Source organism: Gobio gobio (assembly GCF_949357685.1).
Source record: "Gobio gobio genome assembly, chromosome: 3".
Taxonomy (NCBI): domain Eukaryota; kingdom Metazoa; phylum Chordata; class Actinopteri; order Cypriniformes; family Gobionidae; genus Gobio; species Gobio gobio.
The window spans coordinates 19,610,691-19,627,752 of NC_137099.1; the positions used below are offsets into that span (position 1 = coordinate 19,610,691).

The window sequence follows — 17,062 nt, forward strand, 5'->3', positions numbered from 1 at the left end:
CATTTAGAATATTATATAAACATTTCAAATGCTATGATTTCTTGTTTTTGCCATGTCATGCATTCCCCATATTCAATATCATTCCATATTAGAAAATACTTTTTGGGTTTGCCCCCCATTGGCAAGAACTGGAGATACAGCAAGGCAATATATAAACGTGTGCATCTTTCTCTCTGATCGCTAAAACTGTGTCAAAACAACAATATAGGCCTATTTTCTAAAAGTATATTTTAAAAAAATAATTCTGAATAATGAATAAAGTTACTCCTGGAGCATTTGACATTGTATTCCCACTGTTACTTCATGCGTTTAAAATCCAGGTAATAAAAAACTACAAGTCCCACAAAGCAATTGCCTGGCCTCTGGTTGGAGGCGATTGTAGCCAATCAAAGCGCTCCGCAGAACTGATGCGATAAGAGCATCTTCCAACATGGCGGTGGTATTCAAGGGATTCCCATTCAACCTGCCGTTTGCATCCATATTGTTGATTCTGCTGCTATGTCTTCAGTCTGGAGGAGGTCAGAAGAAAAAAGAGGTAACGTTACTGATGCATTCATGAATCTACCTTTCACAGCATCAGTGATGTTGATTTATGGCAAAGTCCTACAGTTTCCGTGTCTAACATCTATATTATACCTGGCGGTCGGCACAGATACATGATGTTGCTATATAAAGAGAAGAGATATAGCCTAGAGACGGCTATATCATGGGAAGAACATGAAGATGCTCTAATATTAACATATGTGTTTTTTTTTTTTTTTTTTGCATGACTGTTCTAGCAGAAACGCCTCTTGCGTTTTATCCTCGCGGGTGTCCGTTCCATTGTGATTGTGAACGTAGCCGAGTGCGCGTGTCCGTGTGACGCCGTACGCGTGTCCTTATAATGACGAATAATAAACGTTAAACACACGCCAAACACTTATAATGATTGATATTTGAAAAAGTGTCGCAATTTATTTCACATACATGTGATACAAGTCACATGGCTCCTCTAATATTCCAATCCAGTTGTGTAGATTATCCAATAATTTTATTGAATCTATTTAAGTTATTTGATAACATTGATTGATTTATTAAATTAATTGGTAACACTTTACAATAAGGTTTCATTAGTTAACATTAATTAATGCATTAACAGCATTATACAGTATATATTAAATTACTCTTTATATATTAATAAAAAAAAATGTATTCATAAAAAATACAGCCATTCATTGTTTGTTCATGTTAGTTCACAGTGTATTAACTAATGTTAACAAATACAACTTTTGATTTTAATAATGTATTAGTAAATGTTGGACTTAACATTACATTTTAGACTATTTAGATTAATACATGCTTCAGAAGTATTGTTCATTCTTAATTTGTGTTAATGAAACCTTATTGTAAAGCGTTACCAATGAATCAATTGGTAACCTATTCAGTAGCATGGCTCTTGCACTATTCATATTTAATCTATTTGTTTAATAGTAATTGTTAAAAAAAAGTGGGTTCATTGAACATCTCAGAAACACATTTACATTGAAGTATCAAGTTGATACTTGACTCGTGGAGGTTAATAATAATTAAAATGAAAATGGATGAATAAAAAAAATATACTCATTACTTTTTACCATATGTTAATGCAATAATTTTGAATTGCCATTAAAAGAAAACAGTGTTTCTGAATGTCAGGTGAACTGCTTGACAGTCTAGACCATCTCTAGAGTTCTCTCTCTCTCTCTCTCTCTCTCTCTCTGGAGAAAATATGATGTGTATTTGACCTTTTCCTCTCACCTGGAGCAGAGGAGCAGGGAAATGATCATATTGGGCACAAACCAGGCAAAGTGGTGAAGCAGCAACTTTCCGCTCCCCCCCCCCCCCCTCCTGCATTTTTAAACTCATTTCTTCATATTTTCTCTTCCTCTTTTGTCTTTTTCTCCCTCTCTTTCCTGCCCCGCTGCTCTGCGGGTGCTGAGAAGGGCAGTATTTTGACTCCCTGTCTTTAAGCCTTCATATATCTGTTAAGGTTTGCGCTGCCCTCTACAAGCGAGGGAGGAATATTGGGGAGTGAGTAGAGGTGAATTTTTTTCCCCCAAGCTCAGCTACTCGTTCATTCATCATCACAGCCAAAATTTTGTGTGTCTTGTATATTGGCTTGACTAATGTGAAGAGGTAGGAAAAGATGATGTAAGCAGTTTTGAGCTGCTTGAGTTGCAGAGTCTTTGTTTGCCTTTGTTTCCCCTTTGAGTCGGCCTGAGGTGGACTCTTCTTAATAAGATTTAAAGATGACTTGCCGATTTATTTCTTTACATTTTATCCTTTACTGTTTACTCTCTGGGAGGGGCATGAGATTTCTCTTCTGGTACTGATTTCTGACTTTTATTCCTGGCATTCTGAGGATTTGGCTGTAGCATTTCTTTCCAGCTTTATTTTTAGGTTGGATGGGGTTATAATACATCAATGCTGAATAATAGTTTTCTGAGAAATTTTGGCATTGGCCAGTAACCAATGTGAATATTAATTAATTTGGTTTGATCAATTTATGTAGGTCTCAATTGCTATAATTACATTGTGTTTTCTATTTCCGCGTTATATTTCCACCCTGTTGTCTGGTATCACCCTCAATCAACCATGATAATCAACCAATATTACCAAAGTAATCTTTTGTTAATCCTAATGTATTATAAATTCTAGAGTTGTGCATTTTCAATCATGATGATTTCTTTTTGTGAAGAATCGCTATATTTACCATATATCTCAATATAGCCCAAAATAGGCTTCTCCTATACATGACTGTGTTCAACCCTTGTTTGGATTTGTTTACTTTAGCAGCTGCTCTTAATTCAAATTCCCGTAGGCTATGTTGAATAATTCCCAAAGAATGAGTCAAATGAATATTTGAGGATGTTATTTTTGTCTGGGTGTCATGCTCTGTTTGGTGTTAAAGCTTATGTGGTGGCGTTGCAGATGGTAGATTTTATTAATGGTTCTGCTTCTGGATGGTAGGTATTTTTTTTCTTCCAGAAATTCTGTATCATTTGGCATTGATTTGTATATGGACAATAGGTACCAGTGATTAAAGACCCTTTAAAAAATGGGCTGTCAAATGATTAATCACATCCAAAATAAAAGTTTGTTTACATAATATATGTGTGTACTGTATATAATTATTAAGTATATTTGAATACACACACACATACTGTACATACTATACTTGCATTTATATACTGTATACTATTTATATATACTATATATATACAGCATATAACAAATATTTCTTAAAAATATATACATGCATGTGTGTATTTATATACATAATAATTATACACCGTAAACACGCATGTAAATGTGTAAACACTAACTTTTATTTTGGATGCGATTAATTGTTTGGCAGCACTAATTTCTATCCATCACAGTTGTGATAAAATGTCATGTAAATAATATGTTTTTGTGTGTGATGTTTTCCGGTTTGGCTGTAAGCAATGAATTTATTACATTTATTGTAAATCACTACAGGTCGGTAAAATGTATAAATTTGTTTTCTTAAGAAGTCTCTTATGCACACCAAGGCTGCCTATATTTATAAAAAATACAATAAAAACAGCACTATTGTGAAATAGTATTCCAATATAATATAACAGTTTAGTAATTTAATCTATTTTAAAATGTAATTTATTCCTGTGATGGTATAGCTGAATTTTCAGCATCATTACTCCAGTCTTCAGTGTCACATGATCCTTCATAAATCATTCTAATATGCTGATTTGGTGCTCAAGGAACATTTCATATGACTGTAAATTTTTTGGGGGAAAAAATACTTCTGTGTAGTGTTTAATTAGGAGCTTTAATTTAGTATCTTTAATGTATATATTAGTATACATGCATTTTTAATTTTATACATGAAATTTTTAATGATAATGTAACAATTATTAAGTTAGTATAAAATAATTTCATAAATAAGATTAATTTATAGTAGTGAGCAATTGTCAGTAATTAGGTATAAGTTAGATGGAAAACTATGTTTAGTTTATTGTAATGCTTGTTTATTGTTATGATAACAGTAGCCAATAATTATTGAATGAATGAATATTATTCAAACAGAGTACTTTTTGGAAATAAAAAAAATAAAAATGGAATTATTATTATTATCTCCTCCCAGTATCACACTAATCAGACTTTTGGCTGAAATATAAACATCACACTCTTAGGGACAAAAAGGTTAATTAAGGTTCTGTATAGAACCCTAGGGTTCTTGACTCAATTTAAAAAAATGTTTTTAACTCCTTATGCCAAAAAAGTTCTGTATAAGGAGAAATGTCTTAAATTATTGCATAATACTTTCATGTTTAACTGGTTATTTCAAAAAATGTTCTAATGATAAAGTATGTATAATAGCTGTTTAATTCATAAAATTTAATCGAAAAACTAAATCAATTAACTAAATCCATAAAATTATCCAGTAACGGGAACCTCTAAAAGGTATGAAGCGCCTGACAGAACCCTTTATGGTTCTAAAGAACCTTTTCTCCGGATTTGGTCACCGATATATTCTACAGTTAGTTCTTCTACTTTTTCTCTGTTGGACCTGCGGGATCCTCTCCTGTCTCTATTCCTCATATCTCTGGTAGAACATTTCTTGTAATATCTGCCTCAGGAATAGTGTCCGGGCCCATGATCGCTCCATCCTGACTCTAGCAGCTGGAGCTGAAGAGCAGTGTGATTCCCTCTCCCTTCGGCTCTCAAACTGCAGCTCGACTCATTACTGCTCCGACTGGCACTGGGGCAAAAGGCTTGAAAGAGTTTATGTTCTGAAACAACTGAAATGTTTGAAGTCTTGAAGCTTCCCTCTCGCTGGGGTGAACAGTGCGAGGAGGGCCACCCTGCTGAGTGTTTGATGAAGGCAGTTTAATTCTAAAAGCTCAGAGGCATAATGATGCATACGTGTAGTCATCCATAGATAGGAAAAGCACGTCATGCTGCTCTGCCTCTCTCATTCTTTCCTCTTTCCTCTTTTCTCTATTTCTCCCTCTTCTCGTTCTTTCTAACTTTTGCTTCCCTCTTCCCATCGTGATGGACTGCTCTCGCGAAGCATTGATCTCTAGGATTGGGAACACGGTTTCAGCGTGCCAACATGCATATATACATTTCCGTAATGAGTCTCAAGACTCAGCAAGATTCTAATTCTAAATACATCATGGCTCACTGCAAATTAATCTCCTCGAGATGATGATGTCTCCAGAGCATCAGGAGGTAGTTTTACATTTTTTAAATGTGTGGCCACTGTTATTGAAAGGGACACTGGAGGCAAAGGAAAGGAAATGATTGGCAGAAGAGGAATGGATGAAATGATTGAGTCGGACTTGTACTCATGTTGCCAGCTTGAGCACAATGGCTCAACATGTTAAAGGTCACAACTCTGACATAATTTGAAGAATGATTGCATTCAGTTCATCAACCTGGGTAACATAATCCTTGCTTGCTGCCCACTTCTATTTTTTTAATGGTGCACTTTTAATTCATTCGGTTAAGTAAATTTATTGTTTAATTCAGTGTAGTACTTGTTGTTTATTTGTACAGTATTTTTTTCACGGGACACATCATGTTCTCACGCAGTGGAAAATGTATTGTGGACTGGACAGCTAGCCCGATTGGCTATAAGGTAGTAGGCCTCCCCAGGCCTCTCTGAAGGCGAGTTCCCGAGTTTGAAGGCTTTGGCAGCTAGCATGAGTTGCTATAATGTAGTAGGCCTCACCAGACCTCCCTGGAGGCAAGGTCCCGAGTTGGGATGCTCTGGTAGCTAGCATGAAGTGATATCAGGTAGTAGGCCTCACCAGGCCTGCCTGAGGGCGAGTTCCCGAGTTGGATGCTCTGGCAGCTAGCACGAATTGCTATCAGGTAGTAGGCCTCACCATGCCTCCCTGAAGGCAAGTTCCCAAGTATGGGTGAATGGTCTACTCGTTATCAGGTAGTAGGCCTCACCAGGCCTCCCTGTAAGTGGTTTCCCAGCGATACTGGGTTCTGGCAGCTAGCGGCTGCTTGCTTTCAGCTGAGCTGGCCTTAGCAGGCTGCTTCTGAAGGCGAGCTTGCTTGAAAGAAAGGTGCTTTGTAGATCCTTGGATCGAGCAGATAGACTCCCCTCGCAAGCAAGGGTTGTAAAACGCTACGCTGAGTATTGCTCTCCAGGATACCCATCTTATAGATCTGGTTTGAGTTGGTTACTGCCAGTTTTGCAGTCCCTCTGTCTGGATGCCTTACCTAGAGGCATGTGTCCAGAGGCTGTGTCTCTGAACAGACAGCTTGTTGGCCAGACTGAAGTGTCCAATATAAGTGACACCAGGTCAGGCCTCCCTGGTGGCATTCGGGTGAATATGGGAACGAGACACCGTGTCTCTTTGCCATGCCTCAGGCCTGCCTGCCAAACAGTCCCTTCAGACGATAAGGTGAATATCATGTTTGCAAGGCACCCTTATATACTTCAGGGTCGCACAGTGATGACATCATGGGCTGTTGCCGGTCAATAGGATTGCCGTGATTCGATAGCAGTTTCAGACACCTGTCACACTTGAGGCGTTCCCCGAAACGTTCTAGAATGCAGTGTCTCGTTCCCTGTTCTCAGGGAACATAGGTTACATACATAACCTGAGACATTATGATTGGTCAGATTGCCTGTCAATCAAACTCCTGTCAAAGGGTAAATTGTTAGTAAATCCTACACCAAATTTTATTCACTGTACATGGAGTGTACATGACCCACTGAAAAACCTTTTGCTTTATATCTGTAATGTTATTGGACTCTCTCACAGTATATCATCGCTATGTCGGGCAGAAACCTCATATCTCCATGTTTTGTCCTTTTTCCCCTCCTATAAATCATTGTTGGCCTGCTGTCACGTCTTTCTGTGCGTTTTGCAAAAACTTAACCAATGAAAAGTATTAAAAAGAGCTTGTGACTAAACTTCGTAACTCCATTGGCCGCTCAAAATATCAGTCAAACATCGTAACTCCACCCGCCTCTATAGTGAATGAAGTGGCACACGCAGTTTGGACTATCTCTTCTTTATTTACCCTTGCATTGCAAACAAGCACTGTTGGTTTGAATAAGTATAGCGTTTTCTTTACTTAAGAAACACTATATATTTATATAAGACTAATGCTTTATGTATTTGAGGAGCTGATAAGAATGTCTTAGTCTAGCATTTGTCGTCGAGCAATAGCCTGTTCTATCTTAAATAGCTTGTGTGTAGCAGCTTCGTCTTTAATAACATGAGATTTTGACCAAATTACAGAAAAAAAAACAGATTGACTGCATAGCTACAGAAAACGTTATATGTTAATGCTGCGTTTTAATGACGGACAAAATACATATGTCCAAAATTCTCTGAAATTCGCTGGTCAAAAACCTTGTAACTCCATTTGAAGCTTGATTTTGGTAATGTGTTAATAATTATAATGACACATGCAAGTCTCTGACTATATATAGTCTCAGCCTCAGACGACGCGACCATGGAAAGAGGTCTGCCTTCAGGGCGCGCGCTCGTTGTCAAAGACGCGACATGGCTCAACTCTCCGTGTCACAGAAAAAAGCTGAGCACTGAACGGATAAGTTTTCCGTATTGTTGTTTTTGAATAGTGCACAACCGCTTCAATGTTCAAACTGGCAAGGCTTTAAAAGCATTTACTTGACAAACTTTATGAGGATGAAAGTGAAAGCGATCTGGCTTCGGGGCTTGCGTGCGCGCGTGTGTGTGTGGCAGCTATAAGAACGGTAATCAACTTACATAAACTGTGTAAAACATGCAGTTACTATAGTGATTCTGGGCATCTAGAATCTAAACTAAATTCAAAATGTATCACGCGCTATGGTGTGCTTCCTGAACACTGAACAGCGGTCCGTGTGAATCAGATCCCTGCACGTATAGTGCGCGTCATAGGAATTTAACGAGGCTTCGAGGCAGAATTTTTGCCTCGAGGAATTTTTGTAATCGAGTTAATCGAGTAACTCGATGAATCGTTTCAGCCCTACAATGAGCGCTTACCAGGATCGACTAAACGCTGGATTTTCAAAAGTATGTGAAGTTTGCGACTCCATTGTTGCAGTAAACTTGCACAACGTTCTTGAATGAATAATTTATAGATGCACGCTGGTCTGTTCTTGCAGGGACTTTACAATTTCACGCTCCTAAAAATGACGTGGAACAAAATTAACTGTAGTTGGGTTGCATTAATGTCAGTCAAAAGTCTTCTTGGCCGGTCCTTGACCAATGAAAGATGCAACAGAGTCCAGACTCCAGACCCTCTGCTGTCAGTCTGCAGTTTGGCTGTGCGAGACTGGACTATATAAAGCCACAATATCAATTTTGACAACGCAGTGTTTAATTATTTTAAAAAAAAGTCCATTTCTGGAAAGTAGAGATATAAATTTCTTGGAAAGAGTTTGGAGATAGAAGGTTTCCGTCCGACAGTGATGATATATTAATCATGGCTGACTTCTAATGGTGCATTTCTAACAGCCTCTGTATCTGAAAACATTTGCGTTTGCATGATGTGACATCCGCACCTTTAGGTGTCAGTGTAAGTTCAACATGTATGCCAGTATGTGCTTATTTGTCTGATAAATAACAGATGTGGAGCAGTCATTTTCCAGGCTTTTTTTGTAACAACTATCACAATTTTTGCAATTGTGTTTGTTCTGCTGTTGTTGCAGAACATAAATGCATCACCTTGAATATATATTAAAACAAAGCTTTCCATCTCTACTTAACAGAAATAGAAAACTGGGTAAAAGCACAAAAGAGCATGAGGCCGTCGCACATGTGCATGGCTGTCGCTCCCATGCCTGACTGGAGTGACAGCGAGTCGTCTTTAAGGCCCAGTGTAGTGGATTTGCGAAATGATTTGTATTGTGCTTGAGAAGCATTACCAAAATGATTCTCCACGCCATCCAGAGAGACGCAGGGCCCCAGCCGCTGGGAGGCTGTGATATATCAACATTAGACCCAGAGCCATTCCATATGCATTGCTTATAAAAATCATTCTGAATATTGAACAACTCTAGGCCTGCAAACCCCGCACTCTCTTCTCCAACAGGGCATGCTTGTGTGGTCCGTTCTTTCACTTTGTGTTTTAAAATGCAAAATAAGGCTTTAAAAGATAAATAAACAAAAAAGAGGCATGAATATTTAGCAGGCCACGGGCCCCCTCCAATCTCCACTCATGTCAGATCCAGGTCTGCCGGTGTAATTCCATTTCCCTTGTACGTTATATTTAATATTCAAGAGATTTGTTGGCCATTTGTAACAAGTGCATTGATATTCTTACCTTCTCACCATGGGGAAATGAAAGGGAAAAAAAAAAAACACTAGCGGACAAGCAAGTGTGTGTTCAGTGCACTGCAATGTATAATGATAGAAGTACACAGTATATAGGCAACGCTGTATGCTGTAATAGTATTTTGTTAAAATTACAGTAAAAGTGGGCGGCTGTTGCCTGAACTTTACCATAAAAATGCATTCAGAATGTTTCATCATGGGATGTCATTTTAGTCACTGTGTACAGTATTTATTTAAATATAATCAAAGACATAAGAATTTTCAGAAACAAAAATAAATAAATAAATAAAATAGTTCACCCAAAATGTGTGTATGACTTACTTTCTTCTGTGGAACACAAACAGTGCATCCTGGAAAGTCTTTTCAATGTAATAAAAGTAAATGAGGACTTAAATTTGAGTTGTATGCACCACCATTGTTAATTGTTTTTATATTATTTTTAGAGCCGTCAAGCGATTAAATACATTTTTGTTTTTTAGATTAGGGTCCAATTCCCACTATTAACTAGTTTCTTATTAGAATGCATATTACTAGTATATTGGCTGTTTATTAGTACTTATAAATCACATATTAATGCCTTATTCTGCATGACTTTATGGACCCTTTTCACAGACTGTGATGACGTGTTTTAACAGTCAACAATATTGTAAATCCTGAATTTTTTTTTTTTCTTTTTTTGTTTTTGTTTAATGTATGTACATTTACAACACTAATACTTTATTATATTACTTTTGCATCAAAAAAAAACAAAACAAGTTACCACTGCTGTGAGGGTGTTTCTAATACGGCGCCTATGGGAGTGACGGTAAAATGTACATATTTCTCTCTTTTCACTGCCGTCATCAATCGCACTCTATTTTTTCCCTCTTTTTGAAAGTTGTGAAATCACTATTGTGGATATTTTCTTTTGCTATTTGAACAAATGGGGACACAAAAAAAATATTTAATGCATGCTCTCATTCACCGCTATAAAAGTTAACACAACTATGACGATTTCCGCTTCTGAGAAACCCGGAAATGTGAAAAGGGTCTATTCTACATCCTTAATACTACCCAATACCCAAACTTAACAACTACCTTACTATCTATTAATAAGTAGTAATTAGGAGTTTGAGGCAAAAAAATGTATCATTGGCTCACTCGATTGGTTAAAAACCGCAGATTCATTCAGTAATGAAACACCGCTGTGTTTTGCTTGGGGAAACAGTTCTGCTGTGGCTTTGTCTGGAACTATTTTCATTTGTGTAAATGGAGAAGATTGGCAATATTGTGTCTAAAATCACTTAATTACAATATCACATTTGTAATTGTGTATATATTAGGGGAAAAACGGCACTCTTGCTCATGTGAAATTGCTAAACCATATCATATGATATTCATATAAGACAAAAACCCATACAGGGCATATTTGCCCTCATATCTTGAATTTTAGTACCATTTTAACTGCATTCTAATAGGCTTCATGACGTAGTCAGTCGTTACCCTGCATCATGTTCATAACTAAACTGCATGCAATGTTAATGATGTTCAGGCCTAGAGCGGGGGCGGTGTGCGTTTAATAAGCATTAATAACCTGTTATTATAAATTCTATATTTATTTATATAAATTATATATTTAAAATTTTAAATCAAATACATTTTACCATACACCGATCAGGCATAACATAACACAGATGCTCGATTGGATTGAGATCTGGGGAATTTGGAGGCCAAGTCCACACCTCAAACTTGTTGTGCTCCTCACACCATTCCTGAACCATTTTTGCTTTGTGGCAGGGCGCATTATCCTGCTGAAAGAGGCCACAGCCTCCAGTGAATACCGTTTCCATGAAAGGGTGTACATGGTCTGCAACAATGCTTAGGTAGGTGGTACGTGTCAAAGTAACATCCACATGGATGGCATGACCCAAGGTTTCCCAGCAGAACATCGCCCAAAGTATCACACTGCCTCCGCCGGCTCGCCTTCTTCTCATAGTGCATCCTGGTGCCATGTGTTCTCCAGTTAAGCGACACACACGCACACAGCCATACACGTTAAAAGAAAACGTATTTCATCAGACCAGGCCACCTTCTTCCATTGCTCCGTGGTCTAGTTCTGATGCTCACGTGCCCACTGTTGGCGTTTTTGGGGTGGACAGTGGTCAGCATGGGTACCCTGACTGGTCTGCGGCTATGCAGCCCCATACGCAACAAACTGCAATGCACTGTGTATTCTGACACCTTTCTATCTGAACCAGCAAGAAGCAAGAACTTGAGCAAGAAGTCTGTTTCGTCTGTTTGATCACACCACATGGTCCCCTCGCTCCCCATGTGTGGCCATGGCCGCTCATGACCCTGTCGCCGGTTCACCACCGTTCCTTCCTCGGACCACTTTCGATAGACACTGACCACTGCAGACCGGGAACACAAGAGCTGCAGTTTTGGAGATGCTCTGACCCAGTTGTCTACCCATCACAATTTGGCCCTTGTCAAACATGCTCAAATCCTTACACTTCCCCATTTTTACCTCTTCTAACACATCAATTTTGAGGACAAAATGTTTACTTGCTGCCTAATATATCCCACCCACTAACAGGTGCCGTGATGAAGAGATAATCAGTGTTATTCACTTCACCTGATTCATAATGTTATGCCTGATCTGTGTATATGGTTCACAACATGCAGTTTCCAAATGAACAGGCTTTTTTTCTATTAAAAGTATTAGTTTATTTATTTATTTTTAAATTGCATACTACAAATATAGTTTCAGATCAAAATATGACACATTCATTTTATTTATGAATTTGAATGTGTTTCACTATTAGCAGCCTGTTGAATGAATGATAATAGCCTGTGTGGCAGAGCTGTCCGTTTGATGGATGCTTTGTGTTCCTGAGATGTCGCCCTGCCCACTTTCTGACATTTTGGTCAGAAATTGGGCATAATCAGAGGGCAGTTATTTTTGACGCCGCGGGGGAAGGGGGAGGGTACGTGAGATTGACCACTAGGAAGTCATACGTGCTCTATCATTATCTTTATACTTCAGCTTTTTAGGCTTTTTTGTTTGACTTTAAACTCCACACCAGTTTACTTCCCACAGATTCCATTTTCTGACTTTCTCCATGTTTTTTTTTTCATCCTGAGCAGGGTTACGTGTGAGCTCTGTTAACCTGTGTGTCATGCTGTGTGCTCTGACTCAATGTCTTTCGTTCAAACTCCTGGTGTTCACTGAGCCCAAAAGAGATCAACAACTGTAGACCACTGACTTGGTGATAAACACAAAGACATCAGAAGAAAAATCACCACCAGTTTTTTTGCAAACGTCATGTTGTCTTTCTTTTGAAATATATGGTATGAGGTAACAACCTCCAATTCATTTTACCTTCCTCTTTCATTCCTCCCAATCCTGTGTACCCTCCATCTGTCCACCCCATAGCTTGTGACATCTTCGATTGTCCTTTATCAGCGCTCTCATTGCAGTCGTCATCACAGCGTGGCGGCAGATGATCCGACAGAGATGCTTTAGGCAGGAGGCCGGCGTGGACGAGTTAGCCTGTCGAACTGGATAACGCATGCAGCCTTATCAGCACTGTGCCAGCCGTCCATGGCAAAGCCTTAAACATGCATTAAAGAGTGTATCAGAGAGAGTCGTTCATTAGGGAGAGTAGTGACGGGGGAGGAGAGAAAGCCAGAATCTCTCCAACGCATCTCTCCACCTGTCTTTCTCTTTCTCTTCTTCATTCTCAACACTGTTTTGCTCTTCGTCTCCCTCTCTATTTTTTGTCAGATTAAGGCCGCTGTTTCTAACTCATTCCGTTTCTGAGACGGTTTTATTTTGTGGTTTTATCAGTATTCTCAGTGTGTTTTAGTGAAGGAACCAAAAGGTGCCGTTTCTGTGATGTGACTAGTTGCTTTGTTGCATTTTAAGGGCAAACGCTTTATCATGTTACACAAGGAGAAAGAAATAAATTACTGTCAGCTGCTTGGACACCATGGAAAAAGTCTTTTGGCTTTCAAACTTTTAAAAAGTTAAGATATACTACGATATTTCAATCGGTGTTGCCCTATTATAGCTAGGGCAGGGACAATTGAGACAAACAGAGGAGCTGTCAATCATGACGTCGCACCCCCGTTTTTATAGCATCAAATAACTTACTAAAACCAAGCTTATTTAAAAAACAAACACTTGAAATGACATCTGCATGATTTAAAAACTGCCTATAATGACAGAAACCATCTTTGGGAAAAAATTATTTGAAGTGTAATTTGATTGTTTAGTTTGTCGGGTTATTGGGGGTTATGACCTATACTGGGACCAACCACCTGGGGGCGATCGAGACGCTTTGGCTTCACTTATCAGGGCGAGTGCGGCAGGCTTGATTCGGCTGTGTGCGAGATGAGTAAGTGGTTAAATGTACTTGCACCTCAGAATGCTTTTATGATGCAAAATTAATGTAAACACAGACCACTGCGAACACCGTTGTAATTTACTTCAATCTGTTCGAAATGTATATTATTTTATGGAAGATTCAAGCGATGTGTATAAGGAATTGGAAGCAAGCAGAGTATGGCTGTTTCTAAAGCACACAGCGTAATCTGCTGTAAACTAAGCTCAGAATCGATTGGAGAGAAAATCGGGATGCATATCGAAAATCTCAAAATCGATTTATTGTCCCAGCCCTAATTATAGCAGCGTTTCCTGAACTAATCGATCAAATCGATAGTAATCGATAATCAAAGTAATCGACAATGATTCTCATTATCGATTAGTTGGGTATGCCCTCAGAATGCAGTAGAGAGGCAGAACGCAGTAGAGAGGGAGACAATTAATATTCAGCGCAATAACATTAATTTAGCTGAAATATCGGCTGTTAAATATAAACTAATCCTTATTTAAAACTACAAAAGTTATTCATTCAAGAGCAGTGAGGGATTTTATCTATGTCTTTTCTTGTTAGATTAACATTAATGACTGCAGCAGTCATGTGTCTGTTGTGACTTTAAGAGTTGCACGGATCCATTTATACGGTTTCAAACACGCTTTCTCAAATGTTTACATTGACTTAAGATATAACCGACTGTGTTTACAAGGATACCTACCAAACGGCATTTCGACATATTTTTGACCAGCTATTTGACCATCTTGGTGCATATCTGAAGCCCATAGTATACTTCGCTTATATGCGTTCCGCCCAAATGGCAACCTCCCCCAGTTTCTCTTGAAGCCAATACGGAAGTGACTTAAACTGCAATTCATTGACTGGCCGCTAGAGACAGGCTCCAGAAGGGAGCAGTATCTCATTGAGCCCCATGTTAAAATGTCCAAGTTTACAGCGGAAGAAAATGTTTACGGCCTAGTACAAATTGTGGTTTTGGTCTAGACAGCTAATTTTGCCCTTCATGACAACTGTGAGGGGGGTGAATTTTTTTTATAACTCATTTGTTTACATTATATAAAGTCTTAAAGTTCTGCATAATTAAGGGTGTGGTCACTTGAGTGACAGGTGGATTGCCGTTTGTCTGCTGTCTGTTAGTCATCACGTCACCTCAGCTCCACCACGTCCCGCTTCTTTGCCCATTTTCTGTTATCCAGGAGTGATGCGTGGTGAGGCACTGCCAAGATGGCTACTTTGAGGCTTCAAAAACTGCTTTTCAGAAACCCATGGGTGACGTCACGGACACTACGTCCATATTTTTTTACAGTCTACTATGGTTCTGCCTCGTCTCGGAGTGTGCACACAGGCGGCCACATAAGGAACAGCATCTTTTTCACAGCTTAATGCGCAACCTCATGCACATCCCGCAGTTTAACGGCAGTGGACTGCATTTTACATCACTCATTTATTCTGCTGATTTGGATGTTAAGCTTGGCTTGGGGAGAAACGAAATTGCACCGCTGTGAAGGAAATTATGGTGCACTGGACGAAATGCGGCAGCGGCACAATAATTGCTTTACCTCGATTTATCCTGTTTTCATAATTGCTGCAAGCTGAAATTGGAATCAAAATACAATTAATTGCACAGCCCTAGAACGAGGCAAACTGTCTGCTCAAATAACAACAATGAAATAAAAATGCGCTGTTTATCTTTCGATCAGTTACTGGCCATTCACACAGAATGCGTTTTGCAGTTAAGAACGCATGTCAGTGCAGGTCTAGAGATGCATTTTTAAAAAGTTGAACTTGCTTTAACTTGAGCGCCGTGTTTTTAGAACCCTGCGTCATGCATGAAGCTTGGTTTATACTTTACTCGTCTGCACAAGCACGAAGGTGTGCGCGGCAAAAATGACGTCATCGCGGAGTGGGCAGTCATGCGTGTTGAGAGTGCGAGACCCCATTTCGCTTGCTAGTGTGCACGGCAAATTTTGTAACTTTCCACACGGCTCCACATCAGAAGATGCACAAGTTTGAGGCAAATCTGGCCGAGCAGTACAGCTCACCACACTGACACCTAGTTTGCGCATCTAAATGAGTTGCTTATATTTTACAAAATGAGCCTACAAAAGAAATGAGCCCTTTTAATGAAAATAAAGATCTATGTTTAATAAAAAATGTTTACGAAACTAAATGAAAATGTTTTGTGAAATTACAAAATATTTAAGAGATCGTTAATTTAATTGTATACATGTGTACATACATTTTGTTCTAATGTCACAAGTAATAATCTGAAGGTTTAACGGGTTATACACGATTCTTTTGTAGTGTGGTTTTTGGTGAAGTGTACTAAAATAAATATCTTCACCTGTGTTCACCACCGTTTCAGGATGGTTTATAGAACAATTTCTCTGAGTCGCCCTCTTTTGTTTCAAAGAATAATACAACGGCGAGCGCGTCAAGTATAAACGCCTTGTCCGTTTGGGGAGGGTTAGCGGAGTTAGCAGAGGCTCGCGCTGCGGAGCCAGGCGAAAGTTTAAACAAGGCCAAAAGTATGGACACAAGATGTGAGCTTAGCTGTCAAACACATCCAAGTGTGCGTGTTTACATTGACAAAAAAATGGAAAAGTAGTGCAGTGGAATGGAAAAACGATTGATGGAAAAAAAACCGGTTCTATGTGAACAAATATGTTACTATAGAAAAAGTAGGCTTCCGTACGTGGCAATTTCTAACTGGACAATAGAAAACTTAAAATGGTAGCATTTTATAGTGACAATAAGATAAACTGGAGAGCTGTGATTTATAAAATGTTTGATATTAATAAACAAGTAACATTAATAAACACGTTTTTAAGAATAGTTAAGGTACAGTAGAAAATCTATCTATCTACCTTTCTATATCTCTCTGCCAAAAAAAAATAAAAAAAATTTAAAAGCCCACAAGATATCTGCCAGCCCACCCTTCTATAGCTGCCAAGAACCAGGCCTGTCTGATTCATGAACAAATGATTTGACTGAACTGATCCTTTTTAATGAATCAAAAATAACCATGTGTGAGCAGTGTATTCTGATTTGTAAGCAAATTACTCTTATTAGTGGTTATTTTAATTAACTGCTTAAAATGACAAATGACTGATACCGACTATATTGAATCAATCTGATGAATTTGTTGCTGAATTAACTATTGAATCCATCAGAGCGGATACTAATTCAACATCTGACTTATTGACTGGATGAAATGTTCTGAACGATACCAATCTGACTTGTGATGCAGCCTGGAATAATAACCACCATGTTGGTCCATTTGGCCAGAGGAGAACTGATCCCCCGACTGAGCCTGGTTAAACACCCAATGTTTGTTTTCTCCATTTATGTCACCGATGGAGTTTAGGTTCCTAG

The 17,062-nt window shown here is 38.7% G+C and overlaps 1 protein-coding gene across 1 annotated transcript in view; it reads left to right on the plus strand.

Annotated features, from left to right (window-relative positions):
* Window positions 1–430: 430 nt before the first annotated feature.
* tusc3 (tumor suppressor candidate 3) overlaps window positions 431–17,062 on the plus strand; it is a gene marked incomplete at both ends in the record, with an annotated part of 122,753 nt that continues 106,121 nt past the window's right edge. Inside the window, one exon of the mRNA XM_079813141.1 lies at window positions 431–535. Coding sequence (XP_079669267.1) covers window positions 431–535 — 105 coding nt within the window. The remainder of the gene's footprint in view (window positions 536–17,062) is intronic.